Raw genomic sequence first — 25,288 nt, 5'->3', positions numbered from 1 at the left:
CCGGGAGCGTCCCCGTCCGCGCTGCGGGCCTGCGCGCTCCCGCGGGCCCGAACCCCGCTGCGGTCGAGCCACGCTCGTAGGGAACGGCCGCGGGGGAGCAGCCGGACCACGGAGGCAAAAAGTAGAGCCAGAGCCCCCTCCCCCAAACTCCGCTGCCCCTCGGGACCCCATCCCTCGGGCCGAGGCCGATCCCGGGGCGCTGCCGGCCACGTCCGATCTGTCATTATTTCCGAGGAGTGGAGGCTGCCAGGGAGGTTTGATCGATACTTGGGAAAGGCCCAGCAAGCCGGGCGCGAGAGGAGCGAGGCTCGCCGTGCGGGGCGCGGGGCGGCGGGGCCGGGGTCTCGCCCGAGACGCGCGGGGCACCGCTTCCCCCGGCGCCGCCGCCCCCCTCCCCCCAGCCCCAGGCCGGGGGGGGCGGGGGGGAGGGCAGGGATTTGTTCCCTTTCTCAGTCTGGAGGTGGCGGTAAGTTGACTTTGGGACTCCCCTGCGGAGCGCCAGCCCTTCTGATTTATAAGCGTCTCTTAGAATTCTGGTTCCTGACTTCAGCTCTTCCTTCAGGCCTTCCCACCCTCCCCCCAACCAGATCTCTGCATCCTCGGAGATGACTACAGTCAGTCCACCTCCAATAACAGTATTCAACACCCACCCCCCACCCCAGCACTTATCTCTCTCGGAGATGAAGAGGGAGATGTATTTGTTTGGCTGTTAATGCCTGTCTTACACAGCATAGCCTCTGGTGTAAGCTCATCAAGTGTTGAACAAGTGTCTGCTGTTTGAATGAATGAGAGTCCCTCCAGCCCATCAATCAGTGACCTGCAAAGGCTCCACCCACAGGAAGGCCTCAGCAAATTTCTGCTGAATTCCATTTGTGAAAAAACAACAACAAAACCTTGGAGGGCCTCTGAACTCATGAAAATGTTGGGTTTAAACACACAAGGTGAAAAACTACAGTGTTTATCACTCCTATTACCATATTCCACGACCTCCTACACTTCCTGTAAGCGCTTGTACACACTGGAGACTGCAATACTCAAACCCAAGCCCTGTGATTTTTTTTTTTTGGGGGGGGGGGGGGTCTGGTCGTGGGGCCTGAATTCTGGGCCTGGGCACTGTCCTCAGCTCTTGAGCTCAAAGTTAGCGCTCCACCACTTGAACCACAGCACCACTTCCAGCTTTTTTTTTCTGCTTATGTGATGGTGAGGAATTGAACCCAGGGCCTCATGCATGCAAGGCAAGCACTCTACCACTGAGCCACCTTCCCAGCCCAGCCCTGTGATTTTTTAGCCTAGAATTGTTCCCATGGACATCATTTGTACAACATATGCCTTTGGTACCTCCCTCATCCTGTAGGCATCTCTGAAACCTCACACCAGGCACTGGTGGCTCACACCTGTAATCCTAGCTACTCAGGAGGCTGAGATCTGAAGATTAATTCAGTTTTAAATGCACGGCTGTGAAGGTGGTTCAGTGGTAGAGTGCCTGCCTCTCATGCATGAAGCCCTGGGTTCCATGCCTCAGTACCACATGAACAGAAAAAGCTGGAAGTGACTTTGTGGTTCAAGTGGTAGAGCACTCGCCTTGAGCTGAAGAGCTGAGGAACAGTGCCCAGGCCCAGAGTTCAAGCCCACAACAGCAGCAAAAAAAAAAACAAACAAACAAAAACCCCTGACAGAAACATCCCCATGGCTGGGGATGTGGCTTGGTGGTAGAATGCTTGCTTAGCATGAATGAAGCCCTAGGTTCGATTCCTCAATACCACATAAACAGAAAAGGCTGGAAGTGGGTGCTGTGGCTCAAGTGATAGATTGTTAGCCTTGAGCACAGAGAGGCTCAGGCCCCAGAAGCAGCAAAAAAGAAAAAAAGTCTCCCAGAAACATCCCCGTGAGACTTACCTCCAGTTAACCACCAGAAAACCCAAAGTGGCGCTGTGGCTCAAGTGGTAGAGCGCTAGCTTTGAGCTGAAGAGCTCAGGGACAGCTGTAAGCCCAGAGTTCAAGCCCCATGACCGGCCCAAACAGCAAAAACTTACAGATTGCCAAAACATCATAAACTCAGCTTTCCAAAGGCAGAAATATCTAGTTGCTCTTATGTGAAAATAAATTTTATGCATTGTGTCATACTTGCTTCTTTCAACAAAGCTTTAAAAGAACAAGAATAGGTTTTAAAAATACAATCCTTTTCAACAAGGATCGTGGCCATGTTCAATTAATTGAGGCCAAGGAGAGAAAAAAAGAGAAACTGTGGTTCAGAAAGATGGATGATTGGGTGAAAGGACTTCAAAGACTTGTGTGGCAAGGGCAATAGCAGATACAAGGCCAACCAGCTTTAAAAGCCACACAGAAAAAGCCAGTTGAAGAGGCCCAGCCACTCCCTGATCTCCACAGCCCTCCTGTAAGCCACACACATGGCAAAAGGCAACCTGTTCCATGTTTGGACAGCTTTCATCATTAAAGGGCTGAGTCCACCTCCACTCAACTAACTTCTCTACAAATGTTCTGCTTTAGCCCTCAGGGGCTGCTCTGAATGGAAGCGTTGAATCCCTCCCCTGTGTGAAGCCCTTTGAGTATGTCAAGAACTTTAGTGCTCGCAATCTCTTTCCCCAACTACAAAGCGCAGCCGGGTCTCTCTGTCATTGTTTCTACTTCTGGGGATGCCCAATAACAGGCACAGCAGTGTGGACGTGGGCTTATGGGGGAATGTCCACTGCCCACCTTTTCTCTGGGTCCTTTCCTCTATACACTGTTGATCTGTGACAGCAATCAACCCACATTGAGTCCTTTATATATAAACTGCAGTCATATCAGATCTCTTTACTGTGTACTTAGATTTTTTTTTTAACCCAGGCACTAAACTCTGCCTATCACTGAATATTTTCATGCTCCTTTTCTATCAGTAGGGTCTGGTCTTCTGGAGTCTACATCTTCAATTCTACCATTCAGAGAGATGGCTATCCACCCCAGAATTGGGTCACACCTCATTTGATAACATGACTTCTTTGTTTCTATCCAATAGGATTTCTAGCCATTCATTCCAGATGAAAGATAACCAAATCAGACTTCGTTGTACAACTGTTACAGAACACCTTGAGTATGGATGTGTTCCAACTCAAGAAGGCAAAGATCTTGAGACACTGCTGCTTATTTATCCTGATGATATTTTGTTATGCAGTATTGGAACGCATCGCTCTCGCTTTGGTTGAGTACTTGATGTAGCTGTCCTGATTTGAGGATCATTTTGTATGAAAAATACCCACCTGTGTATTAGAACCAATACTCATAATGCACTTTAAGCATCTTACCGTGTTTCTGATACCTATGGATTGCATACATAAGGGACAGAGTTCCACCTGCCATCCCTTGCTTGCTCTGAGATGCACACTTAAGAAGAATGGTAGCTGAGTAGCCCACACTATTGAGTTGCATCAACTATGTAGGCCCAGGCTAGCCTCAAATTCATGATCTTCCGGCCTCAGTATTCCAAGTGCTGGGATTACAGACGTGCACCACCATGCCCCCCTGTTCCTAAGAACTTCATGGGAGGACGATGCTTTGGTCTCCAAATGTCCCATTCTGGTGGTGTTTCCCATGGAAAACTCACTTTAATACACACATTGTGAATACCTCAGGCCTGCTAGACTTCACATTTGACAATTTGCCCAACAGAACTTTTTTTTTTTTTTTTTTTTTTGGTCAGTCATGGGGCTTGAACTCAAGGCTTAGGTGGGCGCTGTCTGAGCTATTTCACTCAAGGCTAGCTTCACTCAAGGCTAGCATTCTTACCACTCTGAGCCATAGCACCACTTCCAGTTTTCTAGTGGTTAATTGGAGATGAGAACTTTTCTGCCGGGGCCATCTTTGAACAGTGATCCTCAGATCTCAGCCTCCTGAGTTGCTAGGATTACAGATATGAACCAGCAGCACCTGGCCCAATAAAACCTCTTTTCCAGAACCTTCCTTCTCCTTCCCTGTTCTCACTTCCCACATTGGCAAGCCTTCTTTTCATGACTGAGTTTTCAGAACACACACTTTTATAAGAGGGATTTCATGGGCATGGCCTCCAAGCCCAACAGCTTGATCGAATGGTCAGTCGCTGGGGCCAAGCTCTATCCATTCTGTGCCAGGTGGAGGCAGACCTGCTCCTGGTGTCTCCAGCTTACAATTCACAAGTTGTAGGGGTGATTGCAGTGGAAAAAGGCCAAAGGTTTTCCGAGTCACGTGACCACCCCTGGAAGCAGACTGTGGCGCCCCCCCCACTCCCTGCGGGGGGGGGGGAACGCTCTGTGACCCGGAATGGGGAAGTACTCCCCTGCCACAGTGGCTCTCAAACCCTGGCATTCCTCTGCACCCCCTAGAGCACTGTGAAAACAGATTCTAGCCTGCCTCTGAAATCCTCAGTAGGTCCCCCGGAATCTGCATTCCCACCCTGCGTCTAGCTGATGTGCGTGCGGCTGCTCCTTCAACCTCCTCAGGCTGCTGAGTAAGGCTGCCAGGAAAACCCTGGTGCTGAAATCAGTAAGCCTGGGCTCTGCCTGCAGAAGCCCCATCTTCCTTCAGGATCAAGGCCCAAACAGCACCTCACTCACTCTGGAGGCCCTCCTGGGTTATGGCTGCGCCTCAGCCCCCCAGAATTCAGGAGCTGCCACTCCTCTTCCTCTGCCATGCCTTCTCACATGCCCCCCACTCCACTCTAAAACCTGGGGCACCCCACACTTAGGTGAGGCATCCCTCCCTACTACCACCTTTCCTTACGCCCATTGTCTTAAGCCCCGCCCACAGGATGATGACATACATATTTCCACGTCCAGGCTGATAAACGCAGCTGCCACCTTGCATCTCCAGCCCACGCATGCCCATGCAAGTGTGACAAGGGCGGCAGGCGCCACCTCCTCTGTGAAGGAGGCCACTGCGCTCTTCAGGCCCAAGAAGAGTAGCAAGGTGGGCAGAAGGAAGAGCCAAAGGACAGCTGCATGTAGAAATAGTTTTTTCTTTCTGTCGGGTTTGTGTTTCTCAGCTACCTGTCTTCTCCCATATGCACACGCTAGGAGAATGAGGATCTATGCACTTAGAAGGCCCACAAAGGGTTACTGAATACTTTTTTTCTTTCTAGTCCTGGGGCTTGAACTGAAGGTCTGATTGCTGTCCCTGAGCTTCTTTTGCTCAAGACTAGCACTCAACCACTTGAGCCATGGCACCACATCCAGCTTTTTTCTATAATTTATTGGAGATAAAAGTCTCACGGACTTTCCTGCCCAGGCTGGCTTCGAACCGCAATCCTCAGATCTCAGCCTCCTGAGTAGCTAAGATTACAGGCATGAGCCACCAGCGCCTGGCTTGCATGAGTATTTTTTCTTACACTGAGAACCTTGAGTCCTCACTTTCCTTGTGTCTCTGGTGCCTAACACAGCACCTGGGGTGAGGCAGGGACTCTCACCCAAAGTAACGAAGCCCTCTACTTCCTTTGCAATTACTGCCCTGAAAAAAAAAAAAGTTACCCTCTTATTAAAAAACGTTACTCTCTTAAAAAAAGAAAAAGAAAAGAAACCCATATAAGCAGTGCCAAACAAAGTACTGTGGGATGGCTTTGAAACCCATAGCTCCCGGATGGGATAATGTGGTTTAAATATAGCAGCTATTTTTCCCTCTAGTCGGTCTGTTCTTTGATTTTTTTTTTTTTTTTGGTGGAAACATTTCCAAAGTTCTCCTTTGCTGGCTTTCCTCACCAAGCTCCCCAAAGTGCGGTAGACCTCAGCAGTGAGCTGCACCAAATGCAGACATGGCTGCCTGGGAGGCAGGTGCGACTCAATGCAGCCACCCTTGTGGATGACCAGGCTCCTTGACCTGCTGGTGCCAGGCTGGTGTTCCCAGGTAGAGTTTCAGGCTGCTGGGAACCCAAGGATGGACGGAGCATGCCGTAGTCAGGGTACCAAGACAAACTCCTACACAAGATCTTTGTTCCCAGGCTGACCAGCTCCCATTCCAGAGGTCCCATAATAGAAAATAGGGCGGGGAGGGGGGGAGGTGAAGTAGTGGTAGGGCATATTTAGATCACTTATGGTGATCTTACTCTAGCTAGCTACTTGATAGCTCCCCCAAGATCGCAGGGGCTGGCTGCCTGCCCAATCACCCTGTGATCCTCTCCTCTTGGGAGAAGGGGAGGAGGGGAACAGTGCATCCTGGGAGCGGTGTTTCTGGCATGCCTCATCCGCTCCATCTGGGAGGATGTCTCCCAAGCCCCATCTGGCTGCGGAGTCTGCAGGGCTGAGGGGCTGTGGCCCCCAGCACGCGATCCTTCATCTGCCCCACACAGAGGCAAGGCCCAGCTGCCCTTCACCCCTGCCTCCACCTTCTCTTCTGCAATGCCCTCTGCCTCCTTCACTCCCTCTCAGCCTTCTCCAGAGATGGGCTTGACGGGAGACCGTGCACAGGGCAGGCCCCGGGAAGCCCGGCTCCTCAGTGTCATCTTCCTGAGCCACCCAGAGCAGGTCTTGATCTGGAAACAGATCCCCTCCCTCCGTTGTAAGGTCCAGTCCTGGGTGTTATTAGCTAGAGTCCCCGACGCCCAAAATCAGTGGCTCCCTTCTCTTAGCGGTTTCCATCTTGCACGCCGGCAGAACCACTGTTGGTCTAGCCTTCTTCTCAGGTACATCTGCTCTACCCTGGTGGGGGATGGGTACAGTACCAGAAAGCAGAGCTTGGCCGGAGATGTTTGCAAACATTAGAAGTTTCTATGACTCATCGGGAGGAGAGCAGAGCCCTCCCTCTTCCTGGAACGCAGCAACCCCATAGCTAACTCCTACCCCTACCTCCCCAAGTTAAATAACTCTTGCCCTTATCCCCCAAACTCAGACTTACTCACAAAGATCTGACACAGCCGTTGGGAGGGGGCATTTTGAATCCTCTGACCTGCCGAGAGACTGAGGCTCCGGGCACAGCAGAGCATTCATGGCATCTTGTGGTGAAGGGGTCTTTTCCAGAAAAGTCTTTGCCTCCCCTTTCTCTTCCCCTTCCCTTCAAACCCGGGACAGACAATGTGGGCAACACTCCAGCAAGGCTTGATTCCAATGGGACAAGAGAGTTCTAAGAAAAAAATAAAAAACAAGAGTAATTCATTCACATATATGTGTGTGTGCGCGTGTGCGCGCACACACACACACACACACACACACGTGAGATAATGAGGGAGGACAGACAGGCAGTGTTTTCCATGCACGCAATCCGCTCTGGGCTCGCATGTCATCTTGCTCCGTCCGTGCGACCAGCCTGTCTGTCCTTATTCTTCCTTTTTTCTGAAACTGAAACTGGCTCTTAGTGAGCTGGTCATGTGCTAGGGTCACACAATTAGAAATCACTGTTCAATAAATGGCATGGGAACAGAAGACGGGTAACATGGAGAAGAATCCGCTCCTCACGTGAAATGCCATAGCTTTCTTAACCAAGACAACTAAGCAGTACCAGAAAAGGTGTAAAAGAACTCAAAGAAGCAACAAAAGCTTTTTGCTGTGGAGGGGAGATACATTTCCAAGCACTTCAGACCTAGCAACATTTTAAATCGGCCTAGTAAATGGTTACAAGACAAAGGGAAGGTACAGTGGGTGGAATTTTGCAGACATTAGAGGACTGGCGAAAGCTTGAACTTCAAGAGCAGGGCCTGGGACTCCATGACTATAGGATGGACTCACAGGCTCTTACTTTCTGGTCGCAGATGTGTCCCTTGTCCCCCACAGAGTGGCCATCACTCAGCCCCCTGGGGAAAGGCAGGGACAGCTGTGGTTCCCAGCAGGGTGGGGCTGGGGAAGGGATGGCAGAGTTTCATCCCAGACCTCTGGGAAGGGAGGCAGCCTCAAGCCGGCACACTGCTAGGACCTGAGCTGGAATTCTGCCAGGCAATAGGATTAACTTCCCAAGCACGGGCCAAAAAGGGCCCAGGATTTTTATTTTTATTCATTTTCCATTACAACTGCACAGCAACCCAAACAAGGACCCAAACAAGGTGAGCGGCCTCCCAGCCCTCCTCCTCTGTGCAGTGCCAGGTCAATCTCCACGCCTTGCTGACCTCATCTCACTCAGGGTTTAAAGTGGAGAATCTGGTTACACACACACACACACACACATACACAGAGGACAGGCCCCATGAATGCCCAGCTAAAGCAGCATGCACCCAAAAAGAGAACCCCAGCAAGGCACACACATGGAGCCCATTGTGCCCATAAGAAACTAGTACAAATCCAAGAAAAGACAGGCCTTGATCTCCCAGACCCCAGAAGGCCCAGGGTCTGGAAGAATATGGCCTTTAGCAACTCATTGTGAATTAGAAAGAAAGTGAGCACCAGCCTTGAGTGAAAAAGCCAAGTGAGTGTGCAAGGCCCTGAGTTCAAGCCTCAGTGCTGGCACAGAAGGAAAGAAGAATGAAAGAAAGAAAGAAGGGAGGGAGGGAGGGAAGTAGGAAGGAGAGAGGGGAGGAAGGAAAAGAAAGAGGGAGCAGGGATGGGAAGGTGGCTCAGTGGTAGAATGCTTGCCTTGGGTGTATGAGGCCCTGGGTTTGATTCCTTCGTACCACATAAGCAGAAAAAGCCAGAAGTGGAGCTGTGGCTCAAATGATAAAGTGCTAGCCTTGAGCTGAAGAGCTGAGGGACAGCGCCCAGGCCCAGAGTTCACGCCCCAGGACTGACAAAAAGAAGAAAGAAAGAAAGAGGGAGCAGGGTGGGAAAGGAAGGGAAAGAGTGGTTAGAACAAGATGCAGGCTGGGGAGACTCCTGAGGAAGGATAGGTGTGTGTTTTCTCTTGTGACCAGGCCTGTTCTTCCAGCTGCTGCGTGATTCAATGTTATCAAAGATCTTTAAAAAAATCATGTTTTGGCTGAGTGTCAGTGGCTTACACCTGTAATCTTAGCTACTCGGGAGGCTGAGATCTGAGGATGGTGGTTCAAAGCCAGCCCTGGCAGAAAAGTCTGTGAGACTCTTATCTCCAATTAACCACCAGAAAACCAGAAGTGGCGCTGTAGCTCAAGTGGTAGAACGCTCGCCTTGAGCTGAAGAGCTGAGGGACAGCGCCCAGGCCCAGAGTTCAAATCCCATGACCAACAAAACACACACACAAAACCCAAAAACAAACCAACAAAAATCACATTTTGTTAACTGTAGAGAAACAAATTCAGAGAACTGCAGCCACTTTGGCAAAGCCATTTTAACCTATGTCTCCATTTCTACATTTGTCGAAAGTTGAGAATGAGTCCTGAGTGAAAACAGTACCAACAAAACACACACACACACACACACACAAATTAAAAACCAACTAAAGCAAAAAGGACTGGAAACATGGCTCAAGTGGTAGAGCACCTGCCTAACAGGTACAAGGCCATGAGTTTCCCAGCACTACCAACAAGTAATTAATTAATTGAAAGTGAACCATGGGATCCACTTCCTGCTGTCCTGTGTGAGGCGTACCACACCACAGGAGAGGTGTTACTCACTTCTGTCACCTTGGCACTGAGCTCAAGGCCCAGCTCTCAAAACGTAAGCAGTTAATCTCACAAGAACAAACCCATCCATTAACAGTATTGAGGATGCAGAGGCTCCATGCGCCTCCCCCACTTTCGATAAGAAACATTTCAGACATAGAGACAAGTCCAATGAAAATAAACTCCACACCCACGCACTCACCAATGAAGACACGGGAATGAGCGGCTCAACTCAGTCTCTGTGAGCTCCTGGGCCTCTTTCCCCTCCGGTCCTTCCCAGGGCAGTGACCATGTTTAGTCTGCACTTGTGTCTTTCATTCTCATGCCTATTTTTGTGTTTTTACTATAGATCTGTAAAATCACAAACAATTCTGTAAACTATCACAACTGCATTTTGCAAATTGTACATAAACCTGACCGATTCTGTGCATATCCTCTATCTTAATTTCCTGGATTGTTAAAGGTTTCCTCGTATGGATACACATAACCCTAATGGCTTCCTTTGGTTTTGCTTTGTAGTTATATATTGAAAAGAAACGAGTAGAACAACATAGAGAACTGTCCTTTGTGCCTGCCCCCCTCAGAATTCTATAAGTAGTATATGTTTGGTTTCCCAGATAAAAATAAAAACAAAATCAAAGATTTCCTTTTATTTTCCCTTCTTAAAAGACTTATTTAGATGTTTCGCGCGTGCGCGCACACACACACGCACACACGCACACGTTTCTAGAATGGATGAGATTTCTAAAAGAGCCCAACTTTTACCCTACAGGTGCCTGTAAATAGCTGTCTGGCCACCGGATCCCATCCTCTGCTTCCGAATGTAAATGGTGGCAGCACGGAGGGGTACTGGCTGATGCCTATCTTAACAGTTTTCAGATATTTGAGAAAGCTTTTTCGTTAAAAAGAACCAGGTATTTGGTGGTTGTAAACCCAGCTATTCAGAAGGCTGAGATCTGAGGATTTTGGTTTGAAGCCAGCCTGGGCAAGAAAGTCTGTGAAATTCTTATCTCCAAAAAAAGTACTCAGATGGGTTGGGAAGGTGGCTCAGTGGTAGAGTGCTTGCCTTGCATGCATGAGACCCTGGGTTTGATTCCTCAGCACCACATAAGCAGAAAAAAAGCCAGAAATGGCGCTATGGCTCCAGTGGTAGAGCACTAGCCTTGAGCTGAAGAGCTGATGGACAGTGCCCAGGTCCAGAGTTCAGGCCCCATGACCAGCCAAAAAACAAAAAAAGTACTCAGAAAGGGCCGGAAATAGAGCTATGGCTCAAGTGGTAGAATGCTAGCCTTGAGTGCAAAGAGGCTCAGGAACAGTGCCCAGGCCCTGAGTTCAAGCCCTGGGACTGGCTAAAAAGAAAAAAAGAACCAGATAAACTTCACAGGATTTGTCCTCCCAACCCTTTCCCCTATTCTTTACTTGGAATACTTCATATTTATCTCAAAAACAGAACGGTGTGAATGTCCAAAAACTTGCATATAAACTTGCCCATTGATCCTTCCTCTGAGTTGCCTCCATCATTTCAAAATTTTAGTTTCCCTTAGGATCATTATATGAGTGGTTTACATTAAATCATGTATATTTTACTTGTTGGCAATTTAAAGAACTTTCGTGTATGTGTGTATGTGTGAGAGAGAGAGGGGTGTGATGGGTGTGTGTATGTGCGTGTGCGTGCGCACTAGCCTTAGGGTTGGATTCAGGGCCTTGACATTGTCCCTGTGCTTTTTTTTCTCAGGGCTAGTGCTCTAGCATTTGAGCCGTTGCTCTACTCCTGGAGTTTTGCTGGTTAATTGGAGTTAAGAATCTTGTGGACTTCCTGGACCAGGCTGGCTTTGAACCGCGATCCTCAGATCTCAGCCTCCTGGGTGGCTAGGATGAGGGGTATGAGCCACAGGTGCCTGGCTTGGATTTTAATTTTTTTCAGGCACCTTCATCCTGTTTCCCATAGTGGCGACCTTCTTAGATTCCTATGTCCTTAGCTACACACTTTGCCTTGCTCTAAGCTTTACTGCCCCTCCCCCATGGCTGTCACCCAACTCCAGTCCTGCTGGGCACCCTGGCCTAGCAGCTCCATGCTGTTCAGCGTCTGGGCTGGGCCTCCCAGGGAGATTCTGGATAGAGTGAGGCTGTGGTGCAGAACCTGACTCCCAGCGATGAATCATCTCAGACCTTGGCCTGGTGTTTTGCACTCTACAAATGGGAAGCATTGCCGCTTGTTTCTTCCTTTTCTCCTCTTTCTTCTTGGAAGGGAGACCTGACAGCAGGAGCGGTGGGCTTCATTCTGTCACCCAAGGGTGTCATCCAGGGGTGAAGCTGGATCTCCTTGGGCCGGGTACACAGAATGGCAAAGCTTCTGTGAGAACTTCCTCAGTGTCTCCTGAGCCTCGGGGTCACCTTCTGTGGGTGAGCCCATGCTGTAAAAGCCAGAGGCCCAGCGTCACGCATCACTCCATTCCCAGGGCTTCACAGAGACCAAAAAGTCACACTCTCTCCACGACAGCTTCCTTCTTCCTCACTGGCAAAGTCCAGGCTCACGCATCCTGACTCACGGAGCTCTAGCCTGGCCGCACTGCAGCTCCCTCCCCGCCCCACCCAGAGCTTCCCTCAACAGCCCTTTCAGCTGGAAATTGGACCTGAGGCAATGCGGGAGGGGGCAGGAGGAGAGGGAAGGTGGCTGGAAAGAGACACAAAGACCTCACATTTCTCCAGCTCTCTCTGAAGCCTTTTCTCATTCTAGGGATGGACACAATTGAAGAGAGAGAGAAGAAAAGTTCCCAAATCTCCAGTCTTTGCTGCATGTTTGGGGAGGCTGCGGCAGCTTCTGACAAGCTAATGGGAACTGAGTCAACACAGTGATCCACCCTAAACTAGCCGGGGAAAGTGAGGTGTTTCTCGGAAGGAAGTGCCTCTCCCTCTGTTAGGGAATGGGGAAAGCTATAGGATGTGTCCCTACTGTGGTAATAATGCTTTGGCTGCGTCTCCTTGCCTGGGATTTTGGGTTATTCCAAACAAATCCTATCAGCCTCAAATATTTTTATTTTTTTTGTCGGTCGTGGGGCTTGAACTCTGGGCCTGGGCGCTGTCCCTCAGCTCTTCAGCTCAAGCTCTACCACTTGAGCTACAGCGCCACTTCCGGTTTTCTGGTGGTTTATTGGAGATAGGAGTCTCATGGTCTTTCCTGCCCGGGCTGGCTTTGAACCTCGATCCTCAGATCTCAGCCTCCTGAGTAGCTAGGATTACAGGCGTGAGCCACCAGCATCGGGCTCATATATTTTTAAAGATGTGTTTATTCTAGGAATTTTCAAACATAATGGATGAGTCCTGTTTCCCGTTACTATGCTTCACTGATCATGAGCACTCCTTCAAGTCCTGCCTCCATGCCTCCCACATTTGCCTCAGGAGTTTGGCTGTGCCCAAATGCCACCTTTTCATAGTTGATGTAAGATTTTCCTTTCCCGGAGTACACAATGAAATCTTAAATATGAACCTGGATGGTGGCACATGCCTATAATCCTAGCACTCAGGAAGCTAAAGCAGGAAGATCATCAGTTTTGAGGCCAGCCTGAGCTACAGAGTGAGACCCTGTCAAAATAAAATAAAGCCTAATTTTTTATTTTTGTTGTCGGTTGTGGGCCTGGGTGCTGTCCCTCAGCTCTTCAGCTTAAGGTTAGCGCCCTGCCACTTGAGCCACAGTGCCACTTCTGGCTTTTTCTGCTTATGTGGTGCTGAGGAATTGAACCCAAGGCTTCATATATGCAAGACAAGCACTCTACCACTGAGCCACCTTCCCAGCCCAAGCCTGAATTTTTTTTTTTGGTCAGTCGTGGGGCTTGAACTCTGGGCTTGGGCGCTGTCCCTCAGCTCTTCAGCTCAAGGCCAACGGTTCTACCGCTTGAGCTACAGCGCCACTTCCTGTTTTCTAGTGGTTTATTGGAGGTAAGAGTCTCTCGGACTTTCCTGCCCTGGCTTGGCTTTGAACCTCGATCCTCAGATCTCAGCCTCTTGAGTAGCTAGGATTACAGGCGTGAGCCACCAGTGCCAGGCTAAGCCTGAGGTTTTTTTTTTGGGGGGGGGGGTTCTGGTTGTGGGGCCTGAACTCGGCCTGGGCACTGTCCCTCAGCTTTTCAGCTCAAGGCTAGCGCTCTACCACTTGAGCCACAGCTCCACTTCTGGCTTTTTTTTTTCTGCTTATGTGGTGCTGAAGAATCGAACCCAGGGCCTCATGCATGCAAGGCAAGCGCTCTACCACTGAGCCACCTTCCCAGCCCAAGCCTGAGTATTTTTAAAGGAAACATTTAACTGCCTTATATAGAAAATTATGGTAAAAGTAGATACAACAAAAATAAGCGGGGGCTGGGAAGGTGGCTCAGTGGTAGAGCGCTTGCCTTGCATGCATGAGGCCCTGGGTTCGATTCCTCAGCACCACAAAAAAAAAAAAAAGAAAGAAAGAAAAGAGTGTCACAAAAATATGTGGGTAAGTGCAATGAAAATTATTTGTGTTAGCAGGGTGTGCTCATTCTCTTAAGGACGTCTTTGTCCTGGGAAATGGGGTGCAGTGAGAAGGGGTCACCCTCTCACCTTTCATGAAACACACATGTGCTGTGCTGGGAGCTGGTGCTAGTCACCGGCTCCTGAGTAGGGCGCTCTGTGCACAGAGCCGCAACCTCAGTCAGCCACTGAGAGTCAGCATGGACACATGGGGCAGAAAGAGATACATACTGAGACACAGAGGCAGAGACACAGAGAGGCAGAGACACAGACACAAAGAGACAGACACTGAGAGACAGAAACACAAAAGGATGTTGGTGTCAGTGGCTCATGTCTGTAATTCTAGCTACTTAGGAGGCTGAGGATTAGGGTTCAAAGCCAGCTCAGGCAGAAAAGTCCCTGTGATACTCTGATCTCCAATAAACCACTCAAAAACCGGAAGTAGCACTGTGGCTCAAGTGGTAGAGTGTTAGCCTTGAGCACAAACAGGCTCAGGGACAGTGCCCAGGCCCTAAGTTCAAGCCCCACAATTGACAAAAAGGAAAGGGAAGGGAAGAGAAGGGGAGGGAAAGGAAAGGAAGAGAGAGGGAAGGGGAGGGGAGGGAAGGGGAGGGAGAAGAAAGTACATGGGTTATGGTAGGAGCCCACCCACAGTCCCAGCTCTCAGGAGGTTGCAGCAGGAAGACTGTGGGTTGAAGGCCTGCCTGGGATACATGAAAAGACACAGTCACCAAAAAATATAAAACAAAAAGAAAGACCAAAAGCTAGTGTTAGAAGTGTTCAAAAATCATGGCAGCACAGCTGGAGACTGTCTCCCCAGGTTAACCTCGGGCTGAGAGGCTGGCAGGACGCTCCGCACGCGCCCCAGGTCCCCTGCCTCTCTGTGCACACCTCTCCCCGTGAACCGTGAACCGGGCTGACTCCTCTCCTTCCGGTTAGCCCTGCCACGGTCCCGTGAGTGACTCAAGCACTAATCTAGCTGCTGCGGTGAGGACGATGGGTAGATGATTAACGTTCAACAGCAGTTGATCAGCTGCTGACTGCATCAGAAGCCATCAGGAGCGGAGGGAGGCCTCGCTGGAAGGACCTTCCACCCGGATCCGGCCTCTATTCCCACCTGCGCTTCCTGACTTGCCCTGTGGACGGTGGTGAATCTGGTCCTTCCCATCCTCAGTGGAGCCCTTGCCTGGCTTTGTTCTGCCAGCATCCCGGCCTGGGGTCTCACCCTGCTGCTGTGCCCCCTGTGACATTTTCAGGGTGCGGGACACGCCGGAATGGGAGAAGGGGCTTCTCCACTCAGCTACCGGGAGGGCCGCCAGGCCCCCTTTGCTTCCAGCCGGGGAGAACCGGGTGGAACCGAGCGTTCAACACGTGGCCCAAAGAGCCAAGGGAAAGATGGAGCCCACAGTGGGAGGGGCAGCCTGGAAGCGGAGGTGGCTGCAGTCAGGAGCCCAGCCGCCCGCCCACCGAAGCTGGGACTGGCCTGCTCCCGCCTTTGGACCTCATGGATGGCTGTGGCTTCCTAGGAGCACCTGTCTCTCCCTGGCTCCAAAGAGGTCACCATCCATCTTCAGCTCCATGTGTCCCAGGCCCCCTGTCAGAGACCAGGCGGCCCTGGCTCTGGGCTCATGAGAAAGCAAGGTCCTTCTAGCCCCATCTCCCTGAGTCCCCAGAGAACAAGAGGAATTTAAGTTTCCTGGGGAGAGAAAGCAGAGGGCATGGGCCTGCCGGCTCCCGCCTGGTGACGTCCTAAATGAAACTCTGCTCTCCAGAAGGGCCTGAGATGGCACACGGACACTCGGAACTTTCTTCTGAGGTGAGGGCACATACATGCCGGGCCAAAATTAGGACACACGCGCTCAGCTCAGGAGGGCTGAGGTTCGGCCCGGGGGATGGAATCCAAACACATTCTTCTCTCCATTGAGGTAGCCCTGAAATAGCAGAGCCCAGATTACAACCGAACGCTCCAGAGAGAGGCAGAGACAGAGACCCACGAGGAAGCAACAAGGCTGCTCACACTTCTGTAACTGACTAATAAACACTGGAAAGCTCAACCGCACTAGTAGTCAAGGAAATGTAAATCACATCTAAGTCAGAACTTCCACCTATCAAATGGAATTGTTTTTGGAGAGGGCCCTGTCTCCCACTGGCTGGTGGGAGAACACACCGGAGTCACTCGGTACAGTGTGAATTCAGAAAGGATGAGTCAGTAATTTCACTTCTAGGAAATGATTCTGAAGAAATAACAAGACATGTGAATGCAGGGGATTTTAAGCAAAGATGATCATTATAATAACAGCAGCAACTACAAAAAGACAGAAAAGAATAACTTGGGCTGGGAAGGTGGCTCAGTGGTAGAGCGCTTGCCTTGCATGCATGAGGCCCTGGGTTCAATTCCTCAGCACCACATACACAGAAAAAGCCGGAAGTGGCGCTGTGACTCAAGTGGTAGAGCACTAGCCTTGAGCTGAAGAGCTGAGGGACAGCGCCCAGACCCAGAGTTCAGGCCCCACAACCAAAAAAAAAAAAAAAAGTCTATCAAATACAGAATGGTTGGTCATAATACATCCATAGAGAATTTTACCTAGTCATTAAAAACGAGTTGAAGACCAAGGGCTCGCACCTGCAATCCTAGCTACTTAGGCTGAGATTTGAGGATTGTGGTCCAAAGACAGTTTAAGGGCAGTTAAATTCTGGGAGGCTCTTATCTCCAATTCACTAGCAAAAAACAAAACAAAACAAAAAAAAACACAGCTCAAAGTGGAGGTGTGGCTCAAGTGGTAGAGCACTGGGCTTGAACAAGAAAGGCAAGGGAGCTCACACAGGTTCGGGTTTTTTTTGTTTTTTTTTTGGGGGGGGTCCGGTCGTGGGGCCTGAACTCTGGGCCTGGGCACTGTCCCTTAGCTCTTCAGCTCAAGGCTAGCACTCTACCACTTGAGCCACAGCACCACTTCCGGCTTTCTTCTTTTTGCTTATGTGGTGCTGAGGAATTGAACCCAGAGCCTCAGGCATGCAAGGCAAGCACTCTACCACTAAGCCACCTTCCCAGCCCTCACACAGGTTCTTAAATTCATGCCCCAGCTGGGCGCCGGTGGCTCATGACTGTAATCCTACCTACTCAGGAGGCTGAGATCTGAGGATCATGGTTCAAACCCAGCCTGGGCAGGAAAGTCCGTGAAACTCTTATCTCCAATAAACCACCAGAATACCGGAAGTGACACTGTAGCTCAAGTGGTAGAGTGCTAGCCTTAAACTGAAGAGCTGAGGGACAGCACCCAGGCCCAGAGTTTAAGCCCCACGACCGACCAAAAAAAAAAAAAAAAGTTCAAGTCCCAGTACTGGCATGCATACAAAATACTTCAGAACTTTTTTTTGGTCGGTCGTGGGGCTTAAACTCTGGGTTTGGGCCCTGTCCCTGCACTCTTTAGCTCAAGGCGAGCGCTCTACCACTTAAGCCATAGCAGCACTTCTGATTTTCTAGTGGTTTATTGGAGATAAGAGTCTCATGGACTTTCCTGCCCAGGCTGGCTTTGAACAGTGACCCTTAGATCTCAGCCTCCTGAGTAGCTAGGATTACAGGCGTGAGCCACCAGCGCCCAGCTTCAGAGGAAACTTTTGATGAGGTGAAACACAAAATTAATTAACTAAATATGGAAGCAAGATTCAAATAACGCTTGGGCATACAATCTTGTTTTGCAATGAATATACATATCTGTGAATAAATACATGTGTGAATTTCACAAATGTTTAAAGGATATACCAGTAGTTAAGGTATAGAGTATGGGTGGTTGGTTTTTGTTTCTCCCTTTATGCTAAGGTGTTTTCAAGCTCTTTTTTTTTTTTTAAAGCCCTTTATAGTTTTTTGTTTTGTTTTGTTTTGTTTTCTGTCAGTTGTGGGGACTGAACTCTGGGCGTGGGCGCTGACCCTCAGCTCTTTAGCTCAAGGCTAGCACTCTACCACTTGAGCCACAGTGTCACTTCTAGCTTTTTCTGCTTATGTGGTGCTGACGAATTGAACTCAGGGCCTCATGCATGCAAGGTAAGCACTCTACCACTGAGCCACCTTCCCAGCCCTCTTTATAGTTTTTAAATAATAAAGTCTTCAAAAAGATCTAGAATCTGGTTTGGGCTAGACTGCAGGGTAAACTGTGACCTCTAGCTGTGAGCAGTCCTTCTGTGGCTGTTATGTTCCACAGAGAGACCAGTGGCCTCTCTGAGGCCAGGGTGTCCTGTGAAATACATATACCAGGTCAGCCCAGCTCACGGGCCCCGATGGCCTGGGCAGACCTCTCTGAGATGGGCGCTATGCCACTGGCCGTATCTCCAGAAGATAATGGACACAGAAGTGCTCTGCCACAGAGCAAATTCTTCCCAGATAGGTGATCCTGAGGCTCACAGTTGGGAAAGGAGGCTCAGGGCACATTCCATTAAAGAATTTCACACCCTATCTCCTCCTACGAACTCTTCTTTTTCTCCATTGCCTTGGACGGGAGTATATTTAGTAACCCTATCTATCTAGAACCTCTTCTTTCCCTTAATTTGACTAAGGAGCTCGGGGAGCAAGGCCCAAAGCAGGGGTTAGCAGGGGCCGGTGGAGCTCTGAAGAGTGATTAGGGGAGCTGAAATGCCCATCTCAGGCGGGTGATGCCTGAGTGTGGACAGCAGGAGGGCCTCTGGCACTTGGCACCGAGCACAGAGGACAGAGGTAGAGAACAGTTTATCAAGGAATGTGTTTCTCTGGGAGAATGAGAATCAGCTCAGGGAGGGTCAAGCATCAGGGATTGAACAACAGAATGGGGGACACTGGCTACAGGAGGCCCTGGCTTCTTTCCCAGTCTCTTCTGCCTTCTTGGAGCTTCAGGTTATTCCAAAGAGTGGTCAGAGACTACATGTGCTGAATTCTAGCCTTGTAGTGTGCTCCCATGTGTGTCAACTCTTCCCTCTTCTCTTGGTGGGGCTGAGCCTGGACCAGGGCGGGAAGTGTCTAGCACTGAGCAGTACCTCCAGCCTCTCACTAACTGGTGCTTATGAAATCAATTATCATTCCTCACAAAGGTGATTTGGCCTAAAAGAACGCAGTTAATGCATAAGAGACCAAGGTCCCAATCTGGTTCTGGCTCATTCCATCAGTGTCCTTGGCAAACGTTGCCCCAGGGATAGCATGTATCAATCCTAACAGGCAACATTGATCCAGCCCTACATGCCAGGCCCTGCTATGCACTGTATGCATATTTTATTTACCTGCATAGCACTGTGTGAAGTAGGTATGGCTACCAATTCCACCTTCCAGAGCAGGGACCTGGCCTTTCAGCTGCAGAGTGCTTAGTGGCGAGAGAGGATGGCCATGGAGAGAGTAGGGCCTGGGGTGGTAAGGCAGGGGCACGGGGTTCATGTGTGTATCTTCCCTGTTATCTGGCTGCTCTGTAGGGACTGAAGACATTGCCTTGTTTACCCCGGATTCAGATTCCCAGCCCTGAGTACAATGCCTGGAACAAAGCAAACATTCGCTGCAAGTCCAAGTGGGATCCAGTCAACTTAGCTAAGCAAGTGTCACCACTAGGGGCCAACGTGGGGAGGATTAAGTGAGAAATATTTGTCTAGGGATTTCCAAGTCCCAAATGTCACGCTGCTGGGCTTTAGCACAGGCTCTATTGGCAATGAGAACCCTTGCAGGAGGCTTCAAAGGTGACCAGGACCTTGGCACTGGGCAGGCCCCAGGAGAGGCTCTGGTTCCCCGGGGGTTGGATTCAGATCAAAGGGACAACCAGGGGGGTGTCTGGCACCCACAATTCCCTATTGTTTTCCTCCATAGGAACATCTCAAGGGCATAGCTAAACTAAACGGGGTGGGGAGGTGTTTAAGCATAGGACATAGGACGGGAGAGGGGTTCCTGGGTGTGCATGGGCAGAGAGGCAGGTGGGAGGTTAGCGCTTGAGCAGTAGGGACCCGAGGCTCTTGCAGAAATGGATTTGAGAGAACGGGCAGAACCTTGAGGACGAATACTCTTCTAGCAAGGGCTCTCCGGCTCCAGCCAGCCTCTCACTGATCAGTGCTCACCTCACGGCCTCGCAGCCCGTTGTGGCTTTTGGGTGGGGACCTAAGCTTCCCTCCCCTCCATAACTGGGAGGAAAGCTACTGAGGGGCAGAGAACAGAAACAGCCACCGAGGCCCTGGGCCAAGTCCAGAGCTTCCTGGACTGCATTCAGGGAGCCACAGCCCTGCTCTGTCTCTCAGTCTTTGGTGTCTTGATGTGAGCTGCTTATTAACCAGAGGACCTCGGGACCTGGGGAGCAGGGAGTGATGCCTGAGTGGCATTCAGGAACGTCGTGGGCAAGGTGATGACAGAGGTGGCCTGGGAGGACAGGGCCAAGCGCTGGACCCCATGCTGCTCTGTGTCCTGTGGCCTACACAGGGGCAGCCAGGCACACCAGGCCCACGCCAGCACTGCACATCTGTCCACATACTTTGCCAGAACAAAGGCATCATGCATGCTCTAAAGGAGGCTGGTAGTGTGCTAGGTGGGTTGGAGAACCCACTGGGCTGAAACTCTCCATTCTGCAAAACCTCTTCTTGTCATTCTCTCTCTCTCCAGAAAAGGCCCTAGATATTCTGACTCTGGGCCTCCTGTCCTGTCTGGTCCAGGGAGATGCCGCTGACCATTCTGTCTCCATCACTAGAGCCAGCGGCTTCCCCAGCCAGCTGGTCTCTTGATTCAACCCAGGGGTGGACAGCACCTCTGTGCCCTGAGCCACAGAATGGCTTCCCGCGGTGATTAGCCCTGTTCTCAGCTGGGCTGAAGCATTTCAAGCCATACCAGCTGCACCCAGGGGAAATGGTTGGGGAAATGCTCCTCCTTGGCTTCTTTCCACATGGAGGGCAGCTAGAGGAAAAGAGAGCTTAGCTCTGCTCCGCTGGTACCGATGCCTTAAAATAATGACACAGCCCAGCAGCCAGCCTGCAAGGTCCCTGACAGGGAGCAGCAGAGTGATGCTGTCCTGACTTAGCCTCCAACAAGGCTCATCTATCACGTCGGGAGCTAAACAACTTCCTCAGATGCTCCTGGAACATAAATCAAGAGCTCTAGCTTTAAAAAAGCTGTGCACAACTTTAGCCCACAGAAATACTCGTCCTCATAGTCCTTCCTCCTGACCTTTCAGACACAGGGCACTAGCAAGTTACAACTGCAGACACACAGACGAACTGCTTGCAAGTTGTTACAACTCAGCTTCATGGAGCCTCAGCCCTCACCTATAGATGGGTCTGTGCTGCAGCTACTTCTTGGGTTTCAGGTGGAAATCAAATGAGATAATTCCCACACAGTACTCAGGACAGTACCTGGTGAGCATTAACTCCTGTATCCCCGCCATTTCCCCATCATGGCTAATGGTCATTCTCAGGGACAGAGAAAGAAAAACAGCAAGCTGGCACCAGTGGCTCATGCCTGTGATCCTAGCTACTTAGGAGGCTGAGATCTGAGGACCAAGGTTCAAAGCCAGCCCAGGCAAGAAAGTCTGTGAGGAACTGGGAATGTGGCTTAGTGGTAGAGTGCTTGCCTAGCATGTGTGAAGCCCTGGGTTCCATTCCTCAGTACCACATAAACAGAAAAAGCCAGGAGTGGCGCTGTGGCTCAAGTGGTAGAGTGCTATCCTTGCGCAAAAGAATTTCAGGGACAGTACCCAGGCCCTGAGTTCAATCCCCACAACTGATAAAAAAACAAAAAAACCCCAGCAAAACAGCAACTCTGCTGGTACCAGTGTTAGCAAGAAGGCTGTGAGCCAGTGCCCCCCCTTCCCACCCCCCGCGATTCATAATGGGGAGTCGGTGCCAGGCCTGGCTACACTTGGCAATCTCTGGGGCCTCCGGCTGGTTTGAATTCTCATAGAAAACCCCAGTGGGTACTTGGACCCGTTGGAGCAGAGACAAATTCAAACAGGCAGGGAGGCAGTGAAAGGTGGAACAAGAAATCACCACAAAGAGCGTTCCTTCACATTCTAACACCCCCCCCCAAAAGCTGTGGTTTCCACAAAAGGCCCCACTTTGGTAGACAGGCAGAGGAGCTAGCTTTTACAAAAACTCCTTCCTTTCCTACATACTTCCCCCATAGCCTCATAACGTAACAACATGTTTGACTCCCAGCTGAACAGGTAAAGACACGAAGGCTTTTCTGTTTCAAACTACTTGGTTGCCAAAGCCTTTGCTGTGTCTTTGGGTTGTGGGTTAATGGGTGACCAGCAGGCAGACAGAGAGAGGCAGGTTTCTGCCTAACATAGCAACATCAGCACAGCCTAGGGCATGTGGCACAGCAAGAAGGCAGGACAGGAGAGGCGGCCTTGAGTACACTGACCTTTGTCCTTGTTTGCTCTTGGAGAGGGTGGACCCTGCCAACCGCCCTCATCTCCCAGGGCCTCTGCCAGGGACTCCTGGCTGGTCAGCCTTCTCGGGGACTTGAGGCGGCCTGGGCCTAGTGGGGGACAAGCAGAGATCTCCAGGTGATTGAAGGGTGCTAGGGAACCTCTGTGGTAGCCCAGTGGGCATGGGGGGCTTGGCGATGGTATGTATAAGCCCCTGTCCCCCGAAACAGAACGGCTCCCTTTCTGGCTCTCTCCTGGCTGAGGGCTTATCATTAACCAACTATCTAGAAGCCAGGACAACCAGTGTTGAGCTGTGAAGGTGGAGGGGAGACATGGAGGCGGGACCCCACAGCTGGGGTGCGGAGCCCGTCCCCCTTCCAGCTCTGCTCTCTGATGTGGACACGCTCCTTTTTTAGCCTTTCTCACTGCCAAATAAGTGGGTGTCGGTGGTGGTGGGGAGACCTGAGTTCTCGCTGCTGGTGAGGTTGCCTAGCTTCCCTGAGCTGGACACAAATAGGGCCATGGAGACACGCGTCGAGTGGGGACGTGGGGGCTCCGGCTCTCTCCAGATAAATCCTCCCACGATCGTTTTTGCTTTCTTTCTAAACTCAAGCCCAAACAAGGCTGCTGGGGTTTGAGGCCGGCCGAGCCAGCGAAGCTGCTAGCCTTGGGACGAGGCTAATGGTTTCTTTTCCCTCTGAAGCTGGGCCCTGCTTCCTGTGCCCTCTCCTCACGGGGTGCACCCCCTCTGCCAGTTTCTTCCCGACTGGCAGGAGGGCCCTGGAAGGTCAGCTAGAAGCATCTTTCCCTTTCGCAAATAAACAAGGCTGGCCCATGTGCTGGAGGACTTGGGGTATATTAATAGCCAGATATTTTGTTTTCCTGTTCTGGTGCTTATCCCCTTCGACTGTATGGGAGATAAGAGGACACACAATGTTCCCCAGCAGCAGCCCTCTGCCCCTCCCCCAGGGAGAGGCAAAGGGGGGCGGGGTGTGCATGTCTCCGTTTAAAGCCATTACTGATGTACCAACTCTGAGAAAATAGACTTAAAACGTTTATGTACAGTCTCTCTTGGCTACTGTTGCTGCTCAGCAAAGAAACTCTATATTGTTTAAGCCCTCCAGGCAAACAGGTTGCAAGGCAACCTTCAAACAATAGAAAATACCCCAAACTAAAAATAAAGGCATTAAGGCAGGGAGAATATAGTGGTGCTTGGATGAACCAAGGCCAAAGTCAAGGCCCAGGAGAATGCCATCAGCTAAGCCCTCTGACCCGCAGCTACTTCTGCTTGTGCCCTTCTTGTCTGAGTTTCTTACAATCCACACATCTGGGGCCACTGGAAGCCCTGGCGTCACCCTCCTTCCGTGGTCATCAGCACCTTCTAAAGGAGATCTAAGGCCTAGAGAGGCCCAGGGACGTCCAAAGCCCAGCCTAGCACTTCTGTCCCATATGGCTCCTGTTGTGACCACAACCAGGTTTCCCACTTCTTCGAGGTCCTTACAGATCCAGGCAGGACAGGGCCAGGGCTCAACAGAATCAGCTCGTATATGAGAAAGGAAGTATGACTGAGCAGGCTGGAGTGACAGACAGAAAGGGGCCACAGATCAAGGAGTGCAGGCGGTCTCTAAGAAGCTGGAAAAGGCAACATGGATCACCTCCTAGAGCCTCCAGAAAGGACAGAGCCAAGCCAATACTTTGACTTGCCCCTGATAAAACCTGCTTTGGATTTCTGACCTGCAGAAAAGGAAGATAATATATTTGTGTTCAAATCACTAAGTTTGCAGTGATTTGTTACAGCGTTAATGGTAAAGTGGGGGACATGACACACTTCTGTTTTTGGGCACTGAATATTCCAGCACTGCAAGCAGATGACTGGAAAGGCAAGGGGTTGCCCTCCGTCTTCCTGATGTGTGTAGACAGAGAGAGCTGGCCAGCAAGGGCACTGGACTTGGGGCTGGGACAGCTAGCTCATGGCTTCCTACAAACTGTTATACACAAAACAAGAAAGCAGGCTGCTCTGTGTTTTTTGTCCACTGGCAGGGCAGATGGATCAGTAAGATTGTTCTATGGGAGATCTTGAGCAGCTAGGATGTTGTTTTTTCTCCCCCAAATTTGTGGGCAACCCAACCAGTGACCAGATCAGACCGGAAAGGGAAACTAGAAGATAGAAAAGTCACCTCCACCCCTGCTTCAGGTTGCTGGACAGAAATCACTTCAGATTTTCCAGGACTGTTCTGGAAGGAAACAAACAGGAGACTAAGGCACTTTTCATTTGTGAGCAGGTTTGCTTTCTCTCTGTCTGACCTGGTTAAAGGTCTCCTAGGGACTTGCATAAGAGCAGCTATGGGATTATGTCTACCTCAACTAAAACAGTGCATTTCTTGAGTCCCCTAGCTCCTAGAGGCACAAAGGACCTGAAAAACAAAATTTACTCCAATCCTGGAACTTTTTGGAGATAAGAACTATCTGCCTAATTTCATATTTTGGGACCCTGAATTATAAAGAGGGAAAGCACCATGGACAAAGTCACACAGCAAGCTAGACTGAGCCAAAGCAGAAAACAGCTCCCCCTCTCCTAGCCAGCAATGTCCTGGGGTTTGCCTGCTTAGTTTCAGGCCTTGGCTGAGCAGGTCAGTAGGGTGTGGCCTCAGGGTAGGTGGTCTGGTGGAATGCAGAGATCTAAAACCATTAAACTTGTCATCACAAGCAAGCCAATGTCTCAGTGGAAAGATTTTCCAGAGCAGGGCTTCTCTCTCTCTCTCTCTCTGAGAAAGGAGGGAGAATTTAGAAGCAGTCATGGGAGGGAAGATGCTAAGCAACCTCTAGGGGGCAAGGTATTTGACTTTACTGTACAGAAATAAACTATGAAGAAGGTGTTTTGTTTTGTTTTTTGGTCAGTCTTGGGGCCTGAACTCTGGGCCTGGGCGCTGTCCCTCAGCTCTTCAGCTCAAGGCTAGCACTCTACCACTTGAGCCACAGCGCCACTTCT

General features: G+C 50.5%; 1 protein-coding gene across 1 annotated transcript in view; it reads right to left on the bottom strand.

Annotated features, from left to right (window-relative positions):
- Positions 1-22,822, bottom strand: part of Atp2a2 (ATPase, Ca++ transporting, cardiac muscle, slow twitch 2) — a 64,607-nt gene extending 41,785 nt beyond the window's left edge. The window contains exons 1-2 of the mRNA XM_013023080.1: positions 22,726-22,822; positions 22,293-22,409 (exon numbers count right to left, since the gene is read on the bottom strand). Of these exons, the coding sequence (XP_012878534.1) occupies positions 22,293-22,409; positions 22,726-22,822 (214 nt within the window). The remainder of the gene's footprint in view (positions 1-22,292; positions 22,410-22,725) is intronic.
- Positions 22,823-25,288: the final 2,466 nt, after the last annotated feature.

This window comes from Dipodomys ordii, unplaced genomic scaffold, assembly GCF_000151885.1.
Source record: "Dipodomys ordii isolate 6190 unplaced genomic scaffold, Dord_2.0 Scaffold66, whole genome shotgun sequence".
In the NCBI taxonomy this organism is placed as follows: Eukaryota; Metazoa; Chordata; class Mammalia; order Rodentia; family Heteromyidae; genus Dipodomys; species Dipodomys ordii.
Note: the sequence above shows the minus strand (reverse complement) of the source record. Positions and strands in the feature narration are given on the sequence as shown.